The sequence below is a fragment of the Calypte anna genome, chromosome 5A, assembly GCF_003957555.1.
Source record: "Calypte anna isolate BGI_N300 chromosome 5A, bCalAnn1_v1.p, whole genome shotgun sequence".
Classification (NCBI taxonomy): Eukaryota; Metazoa; Chordata; class Aves; order Apodiformes; family Trochilidae; genus Calypte; species Calypte anna.
In genome coordinates this window covers 26,735,657-26,757,044 of record NC_044251.1, presented here as the reverse complement: position 1 = coordinate 26,757,044, position 21,388 = coordinate 26,735,657, and the positions used below count along the sequence as shown (strand labels likewise).

The 21,388-nt window shown below is 40.9% G+C and overlaps 2 protein-coding genes across 3 annotated transcripts in view; both read left to right on the top strand.

The window, feature by feature from the left end:
• Window positions 1–10,889, top strand: part of RPS6KA5 (ribosomal protein S6 kinase A5) — an 87,669-nt gene extending 76,780 nt beyond the window's left edge. The window contains exon 18 of the transcript XR_003987629.1: window positions 10,879–10,889. The gene's annotated coding sequence lies outside the window, so the exon portion shown is untranslated. The remainder of the gene's footprint in view (window positions 1–10,878) is intronic.
• TTC7B (tetratricopeptide repeat domain 7B) overlaps window positions 8,724–21,388 on the top strand; it is a 110,494-nt gene continuing 97,829 nt past the window's right edge. Inside the window, exon 1 of one of the 2 annotated variants that reach the window (XM_030451560.1) lies at window positions 8,724–9,048. In XM_030451560.1, coding sequence (XP_030307420.1) covers window positions 8,928–9,048 — 121 coding nt within the window. In that variant the 5' untranslated portion in view covers window positions 8,724–8,927. The remainder of the gene's footprint in view (window positions 9,049–21,388) is intronic. The other variant, XM_030451559.1, reaches the window with a different exon arrangement.

Below are 21,388 nucleotides of genomic sequence, written 5' to 3'. Positions count from 1 at the left end.
TTTTGTTGGTTCTGGTGTTTGTTTCACCTCTCAGCCAGCACACATGGGGGGAAATCAGGATGTTCTATTAGCTTAGCTAGCACATTTTGGTTAACAGTGGATTGATTTCATAGATAGTCCAAAGCAAAAGTAGTAATGAAGCACTGCAAAACCTGTATGCTATAGCTTATTGTGCTGTGATTTTTGAAAATAAGTACTTTATTCAGAGGGAGAAAGGAATCCATAATACTCATAAAATCACTTTTTAAAATTGGCAGCAAATCTGGCTGTTTTCACAAAATTAATACGTAAATCTGCTAACTTCTGTTGAAATGCCAAAAATGCAGCCAAGAAAAATAGAACTCCTTAATTGCTCAGGAACTGTTTAGAAACCTATCACAGTTTAAACAGCAAATTGATTGCAGCTTCCTGCATTTTTCTTAATACAAAGTTAATTTTACTTAGTCAACAAATCAAGCTTCAAATCTTAAAAAAAAAAAAAAAAAAAAAAAAAAGGCATTAATTTAGGTTAATCTGATTTTTCTTGGAGAGTTTTTTTTAAAATATGTAGTTGTTTTAGTATGATTGTGATCAAAGGGTTACTTTCACAATTAAGGGCAAATCTAAAGACCTAGGCTGAGGCCTTGTGAATAATTAAAAGCCATCTGCTTGGGAAAGCTACATAAGTCTTTAGTTTGGCTTAAATTATATCAGCAAATACCAGTAACCTAGATGTATAACTATAGCTACCCAAATACATTTTACATCAGTTATGGGTGTGATTTTGTGTGACAAATTCAGCTATGCTAAAGAAGTTCTAAAGTGTAAAGTAGTCTTTGGAATTACAGAAAAGTGAGAAGGAAGGGGGGGAAGTTGTATTTAAAGATGATACAAAGAGGGGACAATACTAAAGGTTTGTTTCCAAGTTGAACTGGCAGAGGTGACTAGGTGATGGTGTCATTGCAATGTCTGAAGAAGCTTACTTGTTAATAACAGAAGGTATGCTTTTTTCCTTTAAAATCAATGTACAGTGAAGAGAAACTAGATTGACAAAAAGCAGCATCTCAAAAAAGCTTTTCTCAGATCTGTCTCCTTTACATGGCTTGGCTGTACATAATATTTACTCTGCCTACTTGAGGGAACAGAATTGCACTGTCTGGTCATGAGTTCATTGTACAGTTCTTGTACAAACTGGAACTCAGAGTGAGTGCTATATTCCCTGATGATTTGAAGTTCAAAAGTCGATGCTGTTCTGCTTAATGTGTATCTCTGTGTTTGTCCATCCGTATGTAGCCCTGGCAGTTTTAAAAGCTGTCAGAATAAAAGGTAAAGGTGAGATCTACTTCAACACCAAAGTGAGAATAGGCCTTTAGTCTTAATTTATATCCGGGATACAAAAATGAGTAAAAACTTGGTGTTTGCTTTCAACTTCAACAGTCTTATCAAGATTCTACTGCAGAAACTGTCGATGCTTACAGATCTCTTTATTGTACAGGTCTTTCTCGGAAATGCATGCGATTATTTCTTCTGCTAGAGTTCCAGTAGAAGAGAAATTGTAATCTCTGCTTTTACTCCAGAAGCTGTGAAGGCAAGAAGTGAATTGGTGGCAGATTCTGACAGTTGGTTATAAAAGAGCAGGCTGTGTTAATTTGCTGCAAGTGGAACAGGGCGTGCTATTTCTTGTGTCAGTGTGGGCAGAGAGGGGGGAAAAGGGAAAGAAATGGGAAGAAGAGTGCTGATTGCTGTAATGTAGAGGACATTATGGCTGTACACAGCTGTTTTTGAAGAAGCAGTGATCTCCACATTTCACTTAAAATCTTTAAGGAAAAAGAGAGATTCAACTGTCAAGTTATTTTCTTCAGGAGAAATGGTGCCATCTTCAAGTTGTAAGTGCAACAATGTGGACATCAATTTCTTTAACTCACTATATGCCAGTTATAAATAGATTACAGTGAAGATTTACAGTATCAGGACATTGAGAAAATGTATGAGGATAGGATTCTGAGCTTACATGTAGAGAAGCGCTAGGAGAGGATAATTTTGTGAATGCAGTGGTGGAAGAAGTACAAGTAAGTTGTTTTCTAGAAGGCTGCTCAGAAACCATTGATGATTTGCAGAACCAGATGTCAGCTGAGTGGTCCTGTCTAGAGTTGTTAAAGCCTAAACATGCTGATCTAGAGGACAGTAAGCCTGGTGTGCTGTTGGCCAGTCCTGTCAGAACCACTGGTTTCTGAAAATCTTTTTTGGGGGAGGGGGCTGTGTTGAAGGTGTTTCTGCTTCCGTGTTAGTGTTGCTTACTACCAGGGAATGAACATCATTAGGGAAATCAGGTTCTTTAGATGTGTTATTTTGATACCTGTAATGAAGGTTCTGATCTTCAATCAGCCTGTTTTCTTTTCCAGGCCATGGTATTCAGGAATAGGAGAGCTTTTTTGTTGGTTTTTTGTTTTTGTTTTTTGCCCTAAATTGTGTGGTTAACCACTGTGGTGGCTTCAAAGTTAATGCAAAGCAGTCTGGAGAAGTACATGTCATTTTTAACAAGTCAGCCTTGGTTTCTCTTAGGAGAGATTCTTGCCAGAGCTGAGCAGAGCATAGAGCAGCAGCATGGGTATTCATTCCCCTTGGAGAACTGGTGGTCTGCATGTCCATTGTTCCTCCAACTCTTCAAGTTGTTCTGGCAACTCTTCTCACAGGGAAGAATTGAAAAACATAAGATGAACATCTCAATGCTGGGCAGATGATACATGGGTGAAGTTTTATAGGTGATAACAAAGTATGTGTGCTGGCATTTTGCACAACTTTTGTGGCAGGAGGGAGATGTTCTCTAAGAACAAAGCTCTAAAACAGATAGACAGTGTATGAGATGATAAATGATCTCCAGCACTGTCAGGAGCTTGTTTTTGGAGAAAAATGTGTGAATATGCCTATATTTTTAAGTCCTATTGTGTAATGCTATAAGTAGACCTAAAGAATTCCCCATTCTTCTAGCATACACTTGGGTTAAGTAGGTTATGCGGGTTTTGTTTGTGGGTTTTTAAGTTATCATATATTTTTACTCCCCATATAGTATAGTTAGTTCTGTTCCTTTTCGGAGTTCTTTATTTATGTTTACCCTCTTATCTCTTTAATTGCAGAAGTCCTGCTTGTCCTAAAAGGCAATGCCTGGGTCTTTCCACACAAAAAGAACTGTAGAGTCAAGTACATAAATGGAATAAAATGTTAATGTTTGAAACGTATCCTAGAGGTTTAGAAGCTTTCAGAAATTATATGTAGTTTTCGACTCCCCCTGGTGGTCTGTCAGTATAGATGGCAAATTTAACTGCTAATACTGACACTAACAAGGAAAATGAACGTGGTATGACACTAGATGCTTCAAATTTAATTATCACTGTTTGTCCCAAATGCATTTAAATAGCAGTGGGGAAAATACTGATGGTTTTTGGTAGCTAGGAAAACAGAAGAAAAAAACGAGTCACATTTTAAAGCTTTGTTCTGTGTAACAATTGAACTTATCTAAAGGCATTGAATTTAGCAACTGAAGAAGAAATGTAACTGAGCTGCTGTGCTCTGCTCTATCAGTAAATTCAGTGTGAAAAATACTTGATATTAAACTTCCCTTAAGTGGCCACTGAAGTGGATTTTGTGGAAAACAAGTGAATTTTTGGAAACAGCATCGAAGACATTGATTCTTCTACAGACAAAAATTTTGGGGGGAATAAAAACTAAGTATGACTTCAGCCAATAGTGTAATGAAGTCAACCATGCTACAGAGAGAACTGTCCCTATTGTTTGCTAGCTAAAGAGACCTTATTCAGATTAAAAGGATGTTTGTATTTACTAAAACCTAGTTTTCTAATGTCCTAACATGTAGTGGAGTGGATATTTTATTTTTACTCTTAAGAAATAGTTTAAAATGATACAAGGCTTATTTTCTATGCTGCATAGAAAAAAATGAACTGAAAGCAGTGTGCTAATTAAAGTGTATTTCCATCTTTCTGAAAATACCTAGTTATAACTTTAAAAATCTAGACTAGTTCTGGCCACTTCTCACATAAATGAATCAAAAGAATGGGAAAATATATTTGCTACTGAGGTTTGATTTGTCTATGAAGATGTTTTATTTTTTCTTCTTGTTCAAGTGACAGATTGAGCTGTAGTCTGGATGTTGGATGTTAAGTTTTGACTTGCCTGTTATCTCAAGGACCTCCTTACCAGTGAGCTAACTCCAGCAAAGCTATTGTGAAAATAATGTTTCTAATTTGTTTCTTTTTTTTAGAATAAGGGAAAGGTACAACAAATGTGCAGTTTGGTTCCTTCCCTGCCACTACAGCAGTGGCATAAGAAGTAGCATAAGAAGTCAGAAACTCAGTCTAGAATAAAACCCAACGATCTTGTAAGTTTTCTTACATATCTTATTTTATGGTCATGTGAATTCCTGGGATTTTATTTGAATATGTTACCTTTAAAAATGCAAGTACTTTTTCATTTTTTTTTCCTAATTCTGTGTTATAGAATGCTTATCATCTTAGTAGAAATTAAAATGTCATTTTATTTAAGTCAGTGTATATTCTCTGTTAGTTTTAATTTTTTTCCAGTTTAAACTCCCATAACTTCTGTTTCTCATAGTTCTGTGTTGAGCACTAGTGCAGAAAACTTCTTTATCATGCTTTTTGGTGGGGTACCAGAAGTATGAGAGTACTATAATGTTGTGTTGCTATGTCCTGAAACGTTCCTGTTTCTTCATACCAAGCTCATGAAATTGCACTGTGTTTGGGGGAACAGGAGCGGGGGAGGTGGCATGAGGCAGAATGGTTCACCAGTACATCTTACTCTTCCTGCATTTAAATTTTCCATAATTTTCAGAAACCAGGTATCGTTCACTGCCTTCTAGCTAGCCAGCTACCTCACCCCACAAGCAGACTTGCTATTTCTAGCAAAGTGCATGTATGCTTTAGTCTGTGCTAAAAGTTTACTAAATAGGCCATTTTCAGAAACCTTTGTTTCAGTTTGAAAACTTTAATGGCAATTGACAAAGAATTCAGGATCAGACTTCTGTAGCACTTTTATACTACACGTTTCAGATCTATTATTGTTCATCTACAATGGAATCTTCTCGAAGCAGTTGTATGTATATGGACGTTTCATAAATGTTAAAGCACATTTCCTATTTGTTCCAATGCATTTCAAATACACTAATTCCTTTTGCATAGATGTCTCACTTCATAGATAGTTGCTGTTGAGATAATAAGTCTGATGAACTGTTATGTAAATATTTTAATACTGTTCTTTTGCTGGTAGCTTTTACTGAAATGGTGTGATCTGTGCTACCGAAATGTGTTAGAATAGCTGTGAGTAAATAAGATTAATCTTCACGAGCAAGTTAACTCCTCTCAAAAGTTGGAAGTTTTGATTTTCATAGTTTTATATGTAAGAGTCAGTAGTTTTGATATTGAAGATTTTGAACAATGGCTTTCCTGACTCATTTTTAATGTAATCTTCTAATATGTACAGTAAAACACCATGCTATAATCAATTTAATGTTCTCTGGATCTTTTGAAACCTCATGTAAGCAAAAAATGCTTTATCATATATTTCTTCTTTGGCTTTTGTTACAGTATTGAATCTTTTTTAGGATTTCTACAGTACCCATTGTATTTCTTAGGCACTGTTATTTTCAGCTAGTGCTTCTATTGCACTTTTATCTAAAGTATAGTTAAAGTATACGGTAGAAGCAACTTTATAAAAAAGCAGTTTACACTATTTGAATATTGTGCTATTAGGCTTTCAGTAGCACTGGGAATGAAAAATAAATTAGCTGATACACTGAGGAAGAGGTGATAATTGTCATAGGCTTGTAATGCTGTAATGGTCTAAGGACATAAGCAAAGCAAGGTTTGTAGGAAGAGGTATTTATTACACTGAGGATACAGCTGGGGAGCACACAGACAAGCTTTTAGTTGCACAGCCTGGGCTTCATTCCTGACCAATTAGTGATTCAACAGTAATTGTTGATTTTTATGGCTTTAAAAAGATTCTTCCTTTTTCTAATCTTTCAGTTGATGATCAAAACCAAGCAAAACTTCAGAAGGCATCTAGTATACATGACACAGACATGCACTGACTTGGGGGCTTTCAGCAACCTGGTCTAGTGTAGGGTGTCCCTGCCCATGAAGAAGGGTTAGAACTGTAAGGTCCCTTCAAACCCAAGGTATTCTATAATTACTAGAATTATGTGTACAGTTACTCCACCAGTAACTTACCATTGGCATGTCATGTTTATATTTAACTGACCTGTTTAGGTGATAAAGGTCATAGACTGTTAATACTACTGTTCCCCAGGAGTTTGAAGATGACAATTCACAAGGTTTGAGGAGTAAGATACACTGTTCCTAAGAGTTACGAAACACTAATTGAGTTGTCTTAGGATGGTAATCTTACAGTTGCTCAAATTTGACTTCTGAGTGTGATCTTGACATTTCTAAAGACTAAAATATGCTTGGTTCAGAGGAGTACAATGCATGTAGCAACAACAGTAGCATCCATCCTGTATTTTGAATCTTCAAACCAGCAGATAGTTATCATCACAAACTCAACCAAATACTTCTTGGTCTCACTGACTTCTCCTGGCTGAGGAAAATAAAGGATAAATTATACAAGTCTGCACTATTACACAAGGGTATGGAACGAGACGTAAACTATTTAAATTCATACTGTGTCTCATGTAGCAGATTATACTCCACCTCTGCACAGCCTGTGCTTTTTGTCAATGGGCTGTTTCCTATTTTGAGAAAAGTAAATAACAATTTGTGAGATTTTTCTTCAATGCAAGCTTGGTCTTTTTTTCAATGGTTTCCAGTGAAACATTAGTCATGACTGTTGTTTTCCAAGGTGCGTATAAGTTTGTAGAACTGGTGCAGCACATATTTGACAAAGATATATGATATTTATTGAAATTCTTCAGCTAGTATTTTAATTCCATCCACATGTTAGAAATGCACTTATAGGAAATAATCTGCATAAAGTGCAGATCTCAGTTACACAGGTGTTGCTCTGCCCTGTGTGTGGGTGCTGAGCTGTTGGGCTGCACTGAGGCTCCCCTTTCTTTCTGATAAACGTGCAAGAGTGTATTGGCTACATGAGACTGCAGAGAAAGTGTGGGGTGAGGTCTGTGGATGGAGAAAACAAGAGTGCCTGTGGATGGATTTAAAACCCCAGAGTGAATGTGGATGAGAGGTTTCAAGGTGGGGGAAAGAGATGTTACGAAAAGAACTAATCTCAGAGAATGGTTTGTGTTGGAAGGGACCTTTAAGATCATCTAGTTCCCCCTCTCCTGCCTTGGGAAGGGACCAACTTGGCCTTGAACACTTCTAGGGAGGGTACATCCACAACTTCCCTGGACAACTAGTTCCAGTGTCTCACTGCGCTCACAGGAAGGAATTTCTTCCTAATATCTAATCTAAATTTACCCTCCTCCAGTTTAAAGCCATTACCTCTTGTCATGACACTATATGACCTTATAAATAGTCCCTCCCCATCTCTTCTGTAGTCACTTCAGGTATGGGAATGCTGCTTTAAGGTGTTCCTAGAGCCTTCCTTGTCTTCTGTAGGCTGAACAAGCCCAACTTTCTCAGCCTGTCTTCACAGCAGAGGTGTTTCAGCCTCTCTGATCATCTTTGTGGCCCTCCTCTGGACTAGTTCCATGTCCTTCCTGTGTTGGGGGCTCCAGAACTGGGCACAGTACTCCAGGTGGGGTCTCCCAAGAGCGGAGTAGAGAGGGAGAATCGCCTCCCTTGACCTGCTGGTCATGCTTTTGAAGCAGCCCAGGACACATTTGGCTTTCTGGGCTGCAAGCACACCTTGCCTGCCCATGTTGAGCTTCTTGTCAACAAAGAGCCCCAAGTCTGTAGTGAAATGAGGCAACCAGGTGCCACTAATTGCCAGGGAGTGAGCATGAGCTTGTGTTAAGCCCACCTGTGCCTGATTAGGGCGGGCCCCCACTGCGCATGAGCAGGATCAGGGGGGCCAATAAAAGGTGAGGCCTGAACTCACAAACTCGGTGTTCTTGGCTTTCTACTGCTTCTCTCAGCACTGCACTAACTGTTGTGCCACTAGCGCTCAGCGCCGTTAGGGTGAAGCTCTGAGTCTCAAACCCCCGGCCTCAGCACAAGTCTTTTTCCTCAGAGCTGTTCTCAATCCATTCTCTGTATTTGTGCATGGGATTGGCCTGACCCAGGTGCAGGACCTTGCACTTGATCTTACGAACTTCATGCAGTTTTCACAGGCCCTCTCCTCAAGCCTGTCAAGGTCCCCCTGGATTGCCTCCGTTCCCTCTGCATGTCAGCCGCACCACACAGTTTGGGATCATCAGCGAACTGGAGGAGGATGCACTCAGTTCCACTGACCATGTCGCAAAAAGGTATGTGTTACAATTTGTCTAAGCGGGAAAGTATCTCAGGCTGATGGTGAATGTTCAGCATTGGGCTGTGGAAGCGTTTTCCTTTCTTTTTTTTCCTCCCCCCCGATGCTGATTGGACGAGTCGTTTCGAAGGAGCAGCTCCTGCTTGTAGTCGTAGGAGGCCGCTTGTACCCGCCTCGCTTCCAGCGGCTCCTTGGGCCGCGCTCTCTCCCTCCTGTCCCTCTCTCCCCTGGGTGTCGGGGCCGTCCCTGCTCCTTGCATGGGGCAGCCCGGCCCTCCCGGCCCCGACGCCCGCCCCACCCCCGCCCCGCGCTGCGCCGCCGCTGCCCGCCAGGGGGCACCGCTCCCACCCCTCGGCCGCTTGCGCGGCGCGGGCCGCAGCCCTCGAGTTCTGCCGCTCCGGTCGCCGCAGCTGCGGCTGCGGCTGCTGCCGATCAGGGGGCCGGTGCCGCGCCGGCCTTTCCCCGCCTCCTTCTTCCCACCCGCTCCTGCCGCCCCAGCCCCCGCCGGGACCCATCGGCCAGGCCCGGCCATGGCCACCAAGAAGGCGGGCTCACGGCTGGAGACGGAGATCGAGCGGTGCCGCTCAGAGTGCCACTGGGAGCGGATCCCCGAGCTCGTCAAGCAGCTCTCGGCCAAGCTCATCGCTAACGGTGCGGAGCCGGGCGGCGCAGGGCGGGAGGCGGCAGGCGGCAGGCCGCGGCGGAGGGCCCGCGGGGGGCGGCCGGCGGAGCTCCGGGACTCCGGGCTCGGCAGGTGCAGCCAGGCGGGCCGGCGTGAGGGGCCTGCGGGCCTCCCCGCGGAGCCCAGGGAGGTGGAGGGGCATGGGGGGCCGCTGGAGGGGCGGGGAGCAGTTCAGGGCGGCCCTGCCGGCTTTGCTCCGCGCAGCGGGAGCCCCATGGAGGGCAGTGAGGAGGCGGGGGCCGCCGGGGGCCCGGCTCCAGCGTGCGAGCGGCTCGGCAGTCGCCCCCGCGGGGTGAGGTGCGATGCTCAGCGCCCCTTGAGCCCCCTCAGAAGTCCCGGGGAGGCCGCGTTTCGTCTGGGCGGCAGCGGGGCCCTGTGGATTCACGTCCTGAACTGCTGAGCAGTCTGATGGTTTATCGTGAGTGTTGCAGTCCCGCAGGCACACATGCTGACTGTGAGCATCAAGCCCTCCGTGTCCTTCTGCGCACAGCCGGAGTATCTGTGCACAGCGTGTTGTAAGAAGGATTCTGTTCTTTTCCTCTGAAACATACCTCCGCAATATAGTGCAGCTTTGTTTATTTTCTTATCAAGACTGTGAACGGGTTGCTTGGTCTCATTTCTTATACACAAACTTTTAAACGTTTAGCTGAGGGAAGTAAAAAGCAGTGCTTCGTTCTGAGGTATGAACGTGCTTAAATGATCAAGGGATATGCAGGGAAGTTCTTCCTTTTGGCATGGGTTCCAGGGCTGGCTGTATGATGAAAGAAATGGGGATAGTGTCTACCTCACTGGGGTCAGTCATCTGCTTGGTATGGACCTAGAGGTATTTTTAGAGAGAAATCAAGTCTGTAGAAACAGAACTTGGGGTGAATTTCGAGGTGGTAATTTAACACTGTGAGAGAATGAGGCATACGGTTGATGTCACTGGAAGTGTGTTGTGAAGGCAGTGGTAGTTCTGCACGTTGAGGCAGAAAACAAAACTGCATGATTCAGATCTGTAGAAATACAAAAAAATGAGGAAAATCCTGGTTCAAACTAAATGGAAGAGAGAATGTATACGGTTGGACAGCAGATAATCTTACATGTGTTGGCCTTAAAACAACTAGATTATGATCCTAAAACACACTGCTATGACAAACTAAAACACAAATGAAAAGGTGCAAGGTATTACATTTAGTTTAAGGACATGCTTCATTGAGTCATAGACTGTGGTCTTGTTAGAGATTGGTTCAAGCTAAGGCAAATGTTTGTGGTTGAGAAGAGTGATCTTCACAGTTTTAAGGTCTAAGATATTTCAGACAGGTAGGGAGAGGTAGGCAGACAATATTATGGACAGTTTGACTAAAATTTCTCTGAACAGGGTACTTTTCATCCAACTGAAGCATATCAGAGAAGATAATGCAGTCTGCACGACTTTATGTTTCAGTGATTTTCTTATTGTGGTATCTTCTAGATTCTGTACCAGTCAAAATACAAATTACTGGAACATTTCTCCATGTTTAAAACATGGGAAAGTATCATATGTTGATTTTATCTCTTTCTGACAGCAGTGGAGTGATTTAATCAAGGGCTACAACTTCCAAGTTCTGTCTGAGAACATTGGCAGTCATTAAGCTAATTGATCGTAAGAGACTCTCCTTTTTTAATGGAGTAAGACAGGAAGAGATTAATTTATTTAATGAAATAAATGTGCCTGCTGTTGACATTTTTAAACCTGCAAGTTTTTGTTACAGATCCTGGTGTACCTAATAGGCTGCAGGCCAAGGTTATCAGCTAGTGAGAATACAAAAGAGAGGCAGTTCCTCTCTGTTCCACCTGTAAGGCAGATACGAGCTGAAAGGTGCTGCTGTGCATATCCCTGTTGGTAGTTAATCTGGAGCAATACATTTACGAAAAAGTACTCCAAACTTCCCTGCTTCATTCTGTAGAAATATCCAGTCTTAGAAATTAGTGAGGGAATGGCTAACAAAAGATATCTTTTCTGGCTGGATGTGGAACAATACACCACAGGAATGATTTAAAAGCATGAGAGAAAGAAAAAGAGAGGGTCTTCATTCTGACTAAATATTAGTGTGTAGGGAATTGACTGCTTCTTGAAAGCTGGAGCATTTTAACTGAGGATACCAGCATTGATAGGAATAGGGTTTTATTGCTCTTTTAAACACAGATGGGAAGAAATCCTTTGGGGAGATCCTCTTGTAATCTCAATTCTGTGCTGTTGCAAAAGAATAGACTTTTATTTTACCAGGACTTAATTAAACATCCTGTTTGGCAATGGGGATTAGATAACTTGACAGAAATTTTAATAGGTCTTGCATTGATTATAGTATTTCTTATTGTATATTGTATACTTACTACAGTATATATACTATAGTATATAATATTTTTATTGTAATATATATGTGTACATATATATATAAAAATCAAGTTGCAATCATTTTAAGCTTGCAGCCAAAATTGCATGAAGGAAGAAATAGCAATGACAGCCCCCAAGATGAAGGTCTGTGTGGATGTGTAAGGCAATAGTGTATACTTCTGGAGAAGCACAGCACTTGAGCAGTGCAGTATTTTGGGTGGACATGATTACTGTTGTATTTGTTTTGTTATAATTGAATCACAGAATGGTTCGGGTTGGTAAGGACCTTTAAGATCATCTAGATCCCCTCTCCTGTCTTGGGAAGGGACACCTTCCATTAGAACAGGTTGCTTAAAGCCCCATGCAACCAGGCTTTGAACAATGCAGCTTCTCTGGGCGTCCTGTTCCAGTGTCTCACTGCCCTCACAGGAAGGAATTTCTTCCTAATATCTAATCTAAATTTACCCTCCTCCAGTTTAAAGCCATTACCTCTTGTCATGACACTATATGACCTTATAAATAGTCCCTCCCCATCTCTTCTGTAGTCACTTCAGGTATGGGAATGCTGCTTTAAGGTGTTCCTAGAGCCTTCCTTGTCTTCTGTAGGCTGAACAAGCCCAACTTTCTCAGCCTGTCTTCACAGCAGAGGTGTTTCAGCCTCTCTGATCATCTTTGTGGCCCTCCTCTGGACTAGTTCCATGTCCTTCCTGTGTTGGGGGCTCCAGAACTGGGCACAGTACTCCAGGTGGGGTCTCCCAAGAGCGGAGTAGAGAGGGAGAATCGCCTCCCTTGACCTGCTGGTCATGCTTTTGAAGCAGCCCAGGACACATTTGGCTTTCTGGGCTGCAAGCACACCTTGCCTGCCCATGTTGAGCTTCTTGTCAACAAAGAGCCCCAAGTCTTTTTCCTCAGGGCTGTTCTCAATCCATTCTCTGTATTTGTGCATGGGATTGGCCTGACCCGGGTGCAGGACCTTGCACTTGACCTTACTGAACTTCATGCAGTTTTCACAGGCCCTCTCCTCAAGCCTGTCAAGGTCCCCCTGGATTGCCTCCGTTCCCTCTGCATGTCAGCCATACCACACCACACAGTTTGGTGTCACCAGAAAGCATGTTGCTGATGAATCCTGTCTACTCCCTGAAAGTTATGAATCAGTATAAAACCTGACAGTGGATCAAATTGAAATTATGGTTTATGTGGTATTTTTGACGCAGAAAAATGTCATATGTAAGAACCAATTTCTGAATCAACATCTGATGGATTGTATTTGTAAGGCTTTGTGAGCTTACTTAGCTTCAAGGTAGAGAAGAGAAATGCTAGTGGATCTCTCACTGTCTGTTGTTCTACAAGTAATAATCACTATTACTTATAGATGATAAAAAAACATGTACTCTGTGTCAAGCCCTTGACTGCTTTGTTTTTGACCAAGGTAGCTAGATGAAAGAAGGGTATTTAACCTAACTCAGAATTGTTAGGCACTTACCCAGTTCGTATTACATTTCTCTTTCAGAAACCAGGACTCAGCAGGAAGATTCATGCCATGTAACACAGATCTCTGCTTGAGCTCATGCTTCTTCAGCATTCCTGTAAAAGATTGGGTCAAAAATATCATGTGCTGCAAATGCCCACCCAGCTGCTCAGTCTCCCCTTCCTTAGTGGGGCAGGAGCAGAAGATTGGATGAGAAGACTTGTAGCTTGAGATAAAGACAGTAAGATCTCTTACTGATTACTATAATGGGCAGACTGTGCGAAAATTAATTTACCCTGTTGCCAGTTTTAAGGGATTCAGATTGTAAGAAACAGAAAAGACAGATGTGAAACTCTTTCAGTTTGAAACACTTTTCCTCCCCCCCTTTCCCATGACTAATTTCACTCCTGTGTCCCTCCCTGTATAGCCTGGGGTGGGCAGAGGGATTACAATTGGTGCAAGGTGGTTTCATTCTACTGCTCCTTCCTTCTCACATTTTTCCTCTGCTCTGACATGGGCTCCCAGCTGGCTGCCGTCCTTCAGGAAAAAAAAATCTGCTCTGGCACAGGCCCTTCATGTGCTGCAATTCCCCCAGGGCACATCCACCTGCTCCAGCTGGGGTCCCTCCTAGGCTGCAGTGGCAGGTATCTTCTCAGGCAATGTGGAGCACTTCCTCCCCCTCCTTCTTTGACCTTGGTGGTCCCTTGGCTATGTCTCATTCCTTTTGTTCCCTCCTCTCTGGCATTTCCCTCCCTTTCTTAAATATGATTTCCCAGAGGTGCAGCCAGCTTTGCTGGGGGGTTCAGTGGTGTCTTACTATAGGTCTGTTGGAGCCAGCTGGCCTTGGCCTAGGCAGCCCCTGGCCTCTTCCCACAGGGCCCACATTTGCAGCCCTGTGCTGCCAGCATCTTGTCTTTTACACCCTCTGCAACAGGCTTTACCAAAACTGTAGCAGCTGGCATAGAAATCCTCATGCTACTCTGAGGTTCATGAAGATGCAGTCCTTGGCTAGTCTGTAGGCTCTTTCATTGGTATCACTTCTCAAACAGAACTGAGGCAAACCCCAGATTGTTAGAAATAAGAACTTAAAGCAGTCTTCACTAATCACACTTTCTGAGTTTTTGAACTCATTTAACTACCTGGAAAAGGTTTCTTCTAAGAAAATGATGTGAAATTTTGATACCATTTGTTAAGTTTTCTCTAACATTGCAACCATGGTGGTGAAGCATGGTCATGCAAGTTAGCAAAAGCTTCAAGTAAAAAATTACTTATTCACAGATTACTGGAAGAGGTAAAATAGTAAATGCTAACTATCTAAATTAATCAGAATGTATTAATCAGAATGCTCCCAGAACTGGGAAGCATTGGTTATAGGGTGCTTTAATATGTTAAGCCAGTCTGAATGGGCTGGTTTATTTACTTAAGGCTTTAATTTGTAGGAGACCCATGTACAGTGTTGTCTTGGAAAACATAGTTGGCATCAAAAACACAGTTGTGAATGAAATGCAGCATGCCATAAGAGGGAGATTTATCTAAGATCACAGTTTAGTGGAACTGTTCCTAAATTAACTACTGATGACCACTTAGATGTTAATGTTCACATACATTTGACATCCTCATTTTCTTTTCTATTAAAAACTGACTTTGACAGATGTCTTGAAACTAAAGGATCCATGAACTTCCTTGTGTATTTCTGGCCATTCACTGTTGCTGCAGTCAGAAGGTGACCTTGCTCAAGTTCAGTGAGATGTATGGCTCTGTCTTGAAAAGCACTGAGGAGGCAAATTTTCAGAGTTCAAATGAAGAAGAATGATGTAGTCTGTAGAAACATTAGCCCGTATGAAATATTGCATTATTGTGGGGAGAGGATACATGCTCTGGAAGTTTGTGGATCTGTATGCTGCCAAGAGCATTGTGATATTGTCATGAAAATTGAACATTACCTGCAGATATTAGGTTGACTGATGGAACAGCAGTGACTTTTTAACACACTGCTTTCATACTAGTTTACCATTACTATCTCATTTACATTGTTTTGTTTTACGTATGATCTTTTCTCTGACTGCCTTTCATCTCAACACCTTGTTTCTGTAGTTTCTTAAGTCTTTCCTCACACTTAGCCTTGCAGACTAAGGAGCAGAGTAGCAAAACCAAAAGGATCAGGAAGTATTTTACTCGTCTATTTTTTGTTTGTTACTTTCTGTGCTGCTTCTGTATCTGGGTTTAAGTAGGACAAAAATAGAAACATCTCAGTTTTCATTTGTTTTGCTCCCTTGTGAAATAATAAGACTCTCAGATCTGTGGTTAAAGCTTATCCTCAGAGTAAACCAGGGATTTCTAAACCTCTTAGAACTCATGCCCTACTTAGGTGTTTATCAATTAAAAAAAAAAAAATTATACCTAAAACTTGTGTGTGCAAAGCTTTCCAAAGATATCTACATCGATCCCAGATGGGATTGCAGACCATGCTGTGACATGCCTTTTTGCATTTCCACAAAAGCAGAAAGGAAGCTCTCTTTATTTGCTATCTTCTTTATTTTCTTTCTGTTGTGTATGCTATTATATCTCCAGAATGAGGGTACTAAGGACACCTTTTCTGAATGAAGGCTAAAGGTGGTGACACTTCTAAGATGTTTTGCCTTATATTTGACTGATGGCTTTTTAAAATTCAGATAACCAGGGATGTTACAAGGGTGTAAATGATGATGTTGATCTGCTGCTTGTATGCCACTGACTTGTCATCTGGAAATTAAAATGCTCATGTAATCAGCATGATTTCACAAGTACCCAAGCTGGTCTAACACCTTGCTGCTATTGCGTGGAGGAGCACTCCTTGCCTTTACTCAGGTTGCTCTTTTTCTGTGCAGTGTCATCCAGTTACACCTTCCTGACCTCTCTCTTGTCTTGGTGAAAACCAGTGATGGGACTTGCTGTACTGGGCCAGCAGAAAACTCTGCTTTTCTCTCTGGAGTCAGTTTCTGCTGGCTTACTGATTTGCCTCCCACAAGGGCCTGAAGAGTGTAACAGTCAATGGGAAATGAACAGTGGCAGCAGGCAGTGGAAGGCAAAGGCAAGGGGAACTTTCCTCTTCCAGTGTAAGGAAGTATGTATGTGGCTCGGTGAACTAGGCACGTTTGGGTATTTGGATTTTATAGCTGTTTACATTTGTAAGGATACTTCCATATATTATGAATGTCATTATTTTAGAAATTAGACATCTCACATATTAATGTTGGGTTGGTTGGACTCTGCTGGTTTGCCTAAACGTTACAAGAGATGGTAGCCTTGTTCATCAATATGTATATGGTGGCATATGCCTGTTCTGTAGCTGCTCTAGGTTCCTTTAACCTCACTTCTAGGGTTAAATTTTATTGTTAACTTTCCTATAGGTTAGTAAGTTTATTATTATAAACTCAGGATCATTGATACCACTTTTGTTTGAATTTGATTTGCATGATAGTAAAGAAGGGAGCAGAGTGTCCTTAACCATGCCAAATCTGGGCCATTCTCCTTCCCTGCAAATCTGTCTTGTAAATAATCAGATTTTAGAATTTGATGGTTAAATTCTCTGCAGTTTTCTTTGCACTGAACATGATTTAATCAGTAATCTGATAAGGAGTGACTGAAGACCAGCTTGGTAAAAAGAAAGGATATTGAGAAAAATTCAAGGGAGTGAGTATGTCTGGCTAATAGTGCTACCTTTGTTAGTTGCAAGACTTTTAATCATTGGAGAGAACTATAATCATTACAGTCATTACAGACTTGGGAGTTAGAGTGCTGAATCTGATGTTTTCTCCACTGTCAGCAAATGTCTGTCACAACGTATTGTGGCAGTTATTAGTAAGCTGCTCTGATCACCCCTGTTATCACTTGCCCTGTTGCTTCAGGAGACGTTGCATGACTTTCTTCAAGTTCCCACCTGAATCATGATCTTTGTGTGACTGGTACGATGCTGCGCAAAATGCATACGCAGAAATCCTTTACTGTAAACTCATCTTCAAGAAGAGGGAACGCATGAAAGGTGGTTTTTTTCTAAATGTAGTTGTAAAATAATTTTAAATCTTTTTACAGATTTTGCTACAGCTTTATAGAGTGCATGCTGTTTCTTCCAGTAGGATATTGTTTCATTGAATTGTGAGAATAGACCAGCCTCTGGAAACAGAGCCATAAATCTTAAGGCCAGAATCAAATACTTGGTCAAATCATTCATTATGTCTTTATAATCACTGTCTGTGAAATTATCATGTAAAAAATCTGTAAAATCTGTAACGTTGTAGGAAGAAAACTGCTTTCCTTATGCACTCTGTTACTAAGTTTGTCACCCATATTAGTATTCTGTAGAGATAGCATATTAACAATTAGTAATAAACAACTTGAGTGTTGATGCAGCAGTTTTACAGCTGATGTTTCTGATGTGCCAAATGCAAAGGGCCATAAAGCTAAGGAAGGACTAAAAAAAGTATCCTTGTATTATCTGGAAAAGAGAAGAGGATCGGGATCTGACTTCAACAGATATATAGGGTTTGTTCTTTGATATGAAGTAGATCCTGAATGTTTAGGCTGCAGTGAAAGAAAGTTACCATAAAACTTTTGCAAAGGCAACCAAAATATGAAAACATCAGCAGCTTCCAGGCCCTCCCCTACTTTTTGTGCAGCTATTTATAGGAACAGGTTATTTCTTATCTTTAAAGTGTGCCTTATTTCAAATTCACATTTGCCTGGGTGTAGCCACACCTCTATTTTTCTTTTTGCAATTTGATTACAGTCTTTGCCTTAATGTGGAGAAAGTGCTGTGAGTTAATCAAGGCTCTAATGGGACTACTGCAGAGATGGGTTTATCCAGAGGCAGAAGTAGGGGACCTACGCCTTTTAAAATAGTTGATTGAATTTAAAAAAAAAAAAACAAAACAACACAAAACTGCAAAGTTGCTAAAATACGTTTTCTTTTTTAAAACTGGTGGTTGTATACATGGCGCAGTCATCTCTGAGTGACAGTTGTAGGCTACAGCCCTTCAAGAATTTACTTGAGGTTTTCCAGGTGGTGCTCATCAGGGTGGAAAAGGATAAGAAGAGGCTGTTTTTTGTGACTGGCCTTTGGAAATGGAAGAGAATGGTAACTTCTATGATTCTATGATTCTCATTTGCTGTGGAACAGAGGCTTATCTGTGTGCTTTCTTCTGAACACTGGGTCATCCCATAGATGAAAAATGTTTTTCTTCTGACCTGACCACTGGATTTTGATACAGGGAAATGTTCAGGGAGTGAAGATACAACCCAGAGTCTCCCTGCTGGTGAGGTTTAAGAGTGAGGAAGTGTTCTGATGGATTAAGAAGCTGAGCAGAGTAAGGATTTCTTCAATCTATTAATTCTTCTTTTTGGTCAACCATTTTCTTTAACTTCTTGTGAGAACAAAAGTTGGATTCCATTGTCATTGTCTGTCAATTTTGCACTATGCTGCAGTGCAGATGTTTGGCAGAGCATGGACAAAGCCACTGTCCTCAAAACATGGTTTTGTTTTGCCATCCATCTAAATAATCCCTAGTCTTGTTTTTCTTTTCTCAAAGTTTGTCCTTCGAGAAACAAATCATGGTAAGAAGCAAGATTGAAAAGAATTCGGAGCTATCATAGCATGTGCTTTTCCTGTTCTTCAAGTCACTCTTTAATCTGCTTTGTAACCTAAAGGGAGCTTGAATGTAAAGAAGATAAATTTTGAAAATTCTCCCTCAGGGTGGTTACTAGAACTGTTCTTCAGTTAGACACCCAAAGATGTTGGTTATCCTGTTTCCTACACTTCGTGCTTCCCAGTCTTGTCTATGACCTGTGTTCTTATTTCTTGGTTTTACTTCCATGTGACTGAATGTGCTAAGTCAAATGTAAATTTATCAATAATCTAGAAAGTGCATTGTGACTGTCCTGGCTCACTTATTTACTGTTCTGTTGGTCTTAACATTTTGCAAAATTTCAGCACTTGAATATGAAAAAAAAATTTTAAAAAATATAAACAATTGCTGCAGTTTTCTGCTATTTTTAACAACAATAATAAATTTCTGTAGTAGTGGCATACTTTGGAAGTAAATTTACATATATATAAATAGTCTGAGAAGTCTATGATACTTTTTGTCAAAGCAAGTTTTGGCTGTCAAGCAGGGAAACTGCCTAGATACTACATAGCTGCACAATAAGAGTGTACCATGCCCTCTGCATACTTAGGAGGCATAGATGTGAATGACTGTGTATAATTAAAGGTGATGGTAAACAGAATAAAGTTTCTTTGAGCAGATGACTCTATATTTAATGCTTTTGTACATGTATCGTCTGCATCAGTTGGCAGCCTTTCTACCGGCAGTGCCTGTTGGTCTCCATGTGTTCTCTAGCTGCTCTTCTAGTGTCCCCAAAGACCTGACTGGACAAGTTTCTGGCAGCCTCTTCTCATTGAACTTGCTTGGAGCAGAGGTGTTGGATTAGATGATGTCCAGAGGTCCCTTCCAACCTCAGCCATCCTGTGATGCTTTGAATTCTTGCAATGTAGTAGTCACTGATGGAATCCTAAGTGACATCTCTATCCATATTTTATTGTTCTTTTATGTGTAACTTGCATAAATCTGAGATTAGTTTCAGCATTGATTTCAGTTTAACTAACCTCTGATCAGAGTTACTTGAATAAGTACTTGGAGACATCTGGTAATATTCCTCTTTAGGTACTGCCAGTGCTCTTAATGACCATTACATGCATCATGAATAAAGCAAATGTCTTTGTTTTAAGTGCATGTTCAACTTGTTCCCAGGTAGAAAACATGTTTCATGTGGTTTCTGTGAGATGAATATGAAGTCAGCTCTAGATCTAGCATTTCAAAATGACCTTTTAAATGGATTTTCTGTGGGATAAGATTTTTCTCTTCATTAGCTTTTTTTACAGGAACTTTACTCTGAAATTTTTGTGTGGCTGCTGCACGGAGCAGTTGACCCCTTTGGGATCTTTGTTGCTGCACCTCACTCCTGGAAAACAATTGCTCAGTTTGTTGTTTAGATTTAGGCATAGCGATAATCCCACATTTTTAGAAAGGAAAAACCCTCTGAAACTAGTGCAACGTGCAGCCCTCCAGGTACTCTGAGCTTTCAGCGTTACCTTTTGAGAGAGTAAGATTTTTAGGGATGGAGTAGGAGGAGTTTCCTTTCTTACTCCAAAGCTAATTTACCTCTGGAAAGGTTTGAAGAACCTGAACAGAGATTACAAGGCAAGTTTCAACTTGCTGTAATGCTGTTCCCACTGGGACACTGAATATGTCATACTTGTTCTCTTTAGCCCTTGACCCTCCCCTGCTTTTTTTTTCTCTCTCAGGAATCCAATACAGGGCAGGTGAAGCAGCAGCATCTTCTTTCAACTCTGTGCTTCATCTAGTTGATCTTGTTTCTTCTGGTATCATTTAGAAGTGGTGATAAAACATGATCTTTCAATTTCATTGCATTCAGACAGTTGTGCTTTTTAAGAGTCTGAGAGATGTTACCTGAAATACTGAAGATTTTGGTGGAATTTGGGTGAAGTAATAAAACATACTTCCAGATTTATTACCTGCTTGATTACAAGGAAAAATTAAAGTTTATTTGGCTGGTCACCTCAGAATCTCTAGCTAGTTTGCTCTATATTTCCAGTTCCTCAAGTTCAGATCCTCAGGGCTTGAGTGTGAGGTTAAGCCTCTTTGCTTAAATCTTTGTAATAGGAGATTTTGTCATAATTCTGCACATTTTTCTTCCAGTGGTGTAATTCAGAAGAAAGTGAAGCAAAGTACTAAAATTACTTAATTTAATCTATGCTTTTAATCTTTGGCATATAATAAAGAAAACACCGTTTTCCCACATATTCTTTCTCACTTTGATGTTGAGCTGTTGAAGCTCTATAGTGTGTAAGGATCTTTGTTAGCACAGGATCGTGAGTATCCTTACGAAGATAACACAGTGCTTTGACATGGATGTTTCATTGCAGGGTACATCTTGTGCAGGGAGCCTTGACACAAGAGCAGCGCTGCAGATAGCTGTTGCCATGGAGGGGATAGCAACTATGTTATCTGTGGGAGGTGTCTCTGCTTTGTACCTTTCAAGTCTTCCTTTGCAATGTGAAAAATACAACTGAAGTAATTAATTATCAGGCCTGTTTGAAAAATACTTCATTTTCTGCAGTAATATTAGGAGCATTTGAGAAACCACATAGGCTGTAGCTGTGGCTTAGATTGCTTTGCTTTTTGTTCAAGGTTGTTGTACTGCCACAGGAAAAGTGATACTGTAATGAAGCTGCTGTTTGGTACTCTACAAAAGAACAGGTAGCAGTTTCGTTGTTTCTGCTGAGAACACTTAGTCATTTGCTAGTCTGTGTATTTTGGTGTATTCTGGAATTGAATGAACTTTTAAAATCACCTTTTGGAGAGGTTCTGCAGGCAAGAGAGAGCTCCTAATCGGTATTCTGTTAAGGCCTTTTTTTTTTTTTTTTTTT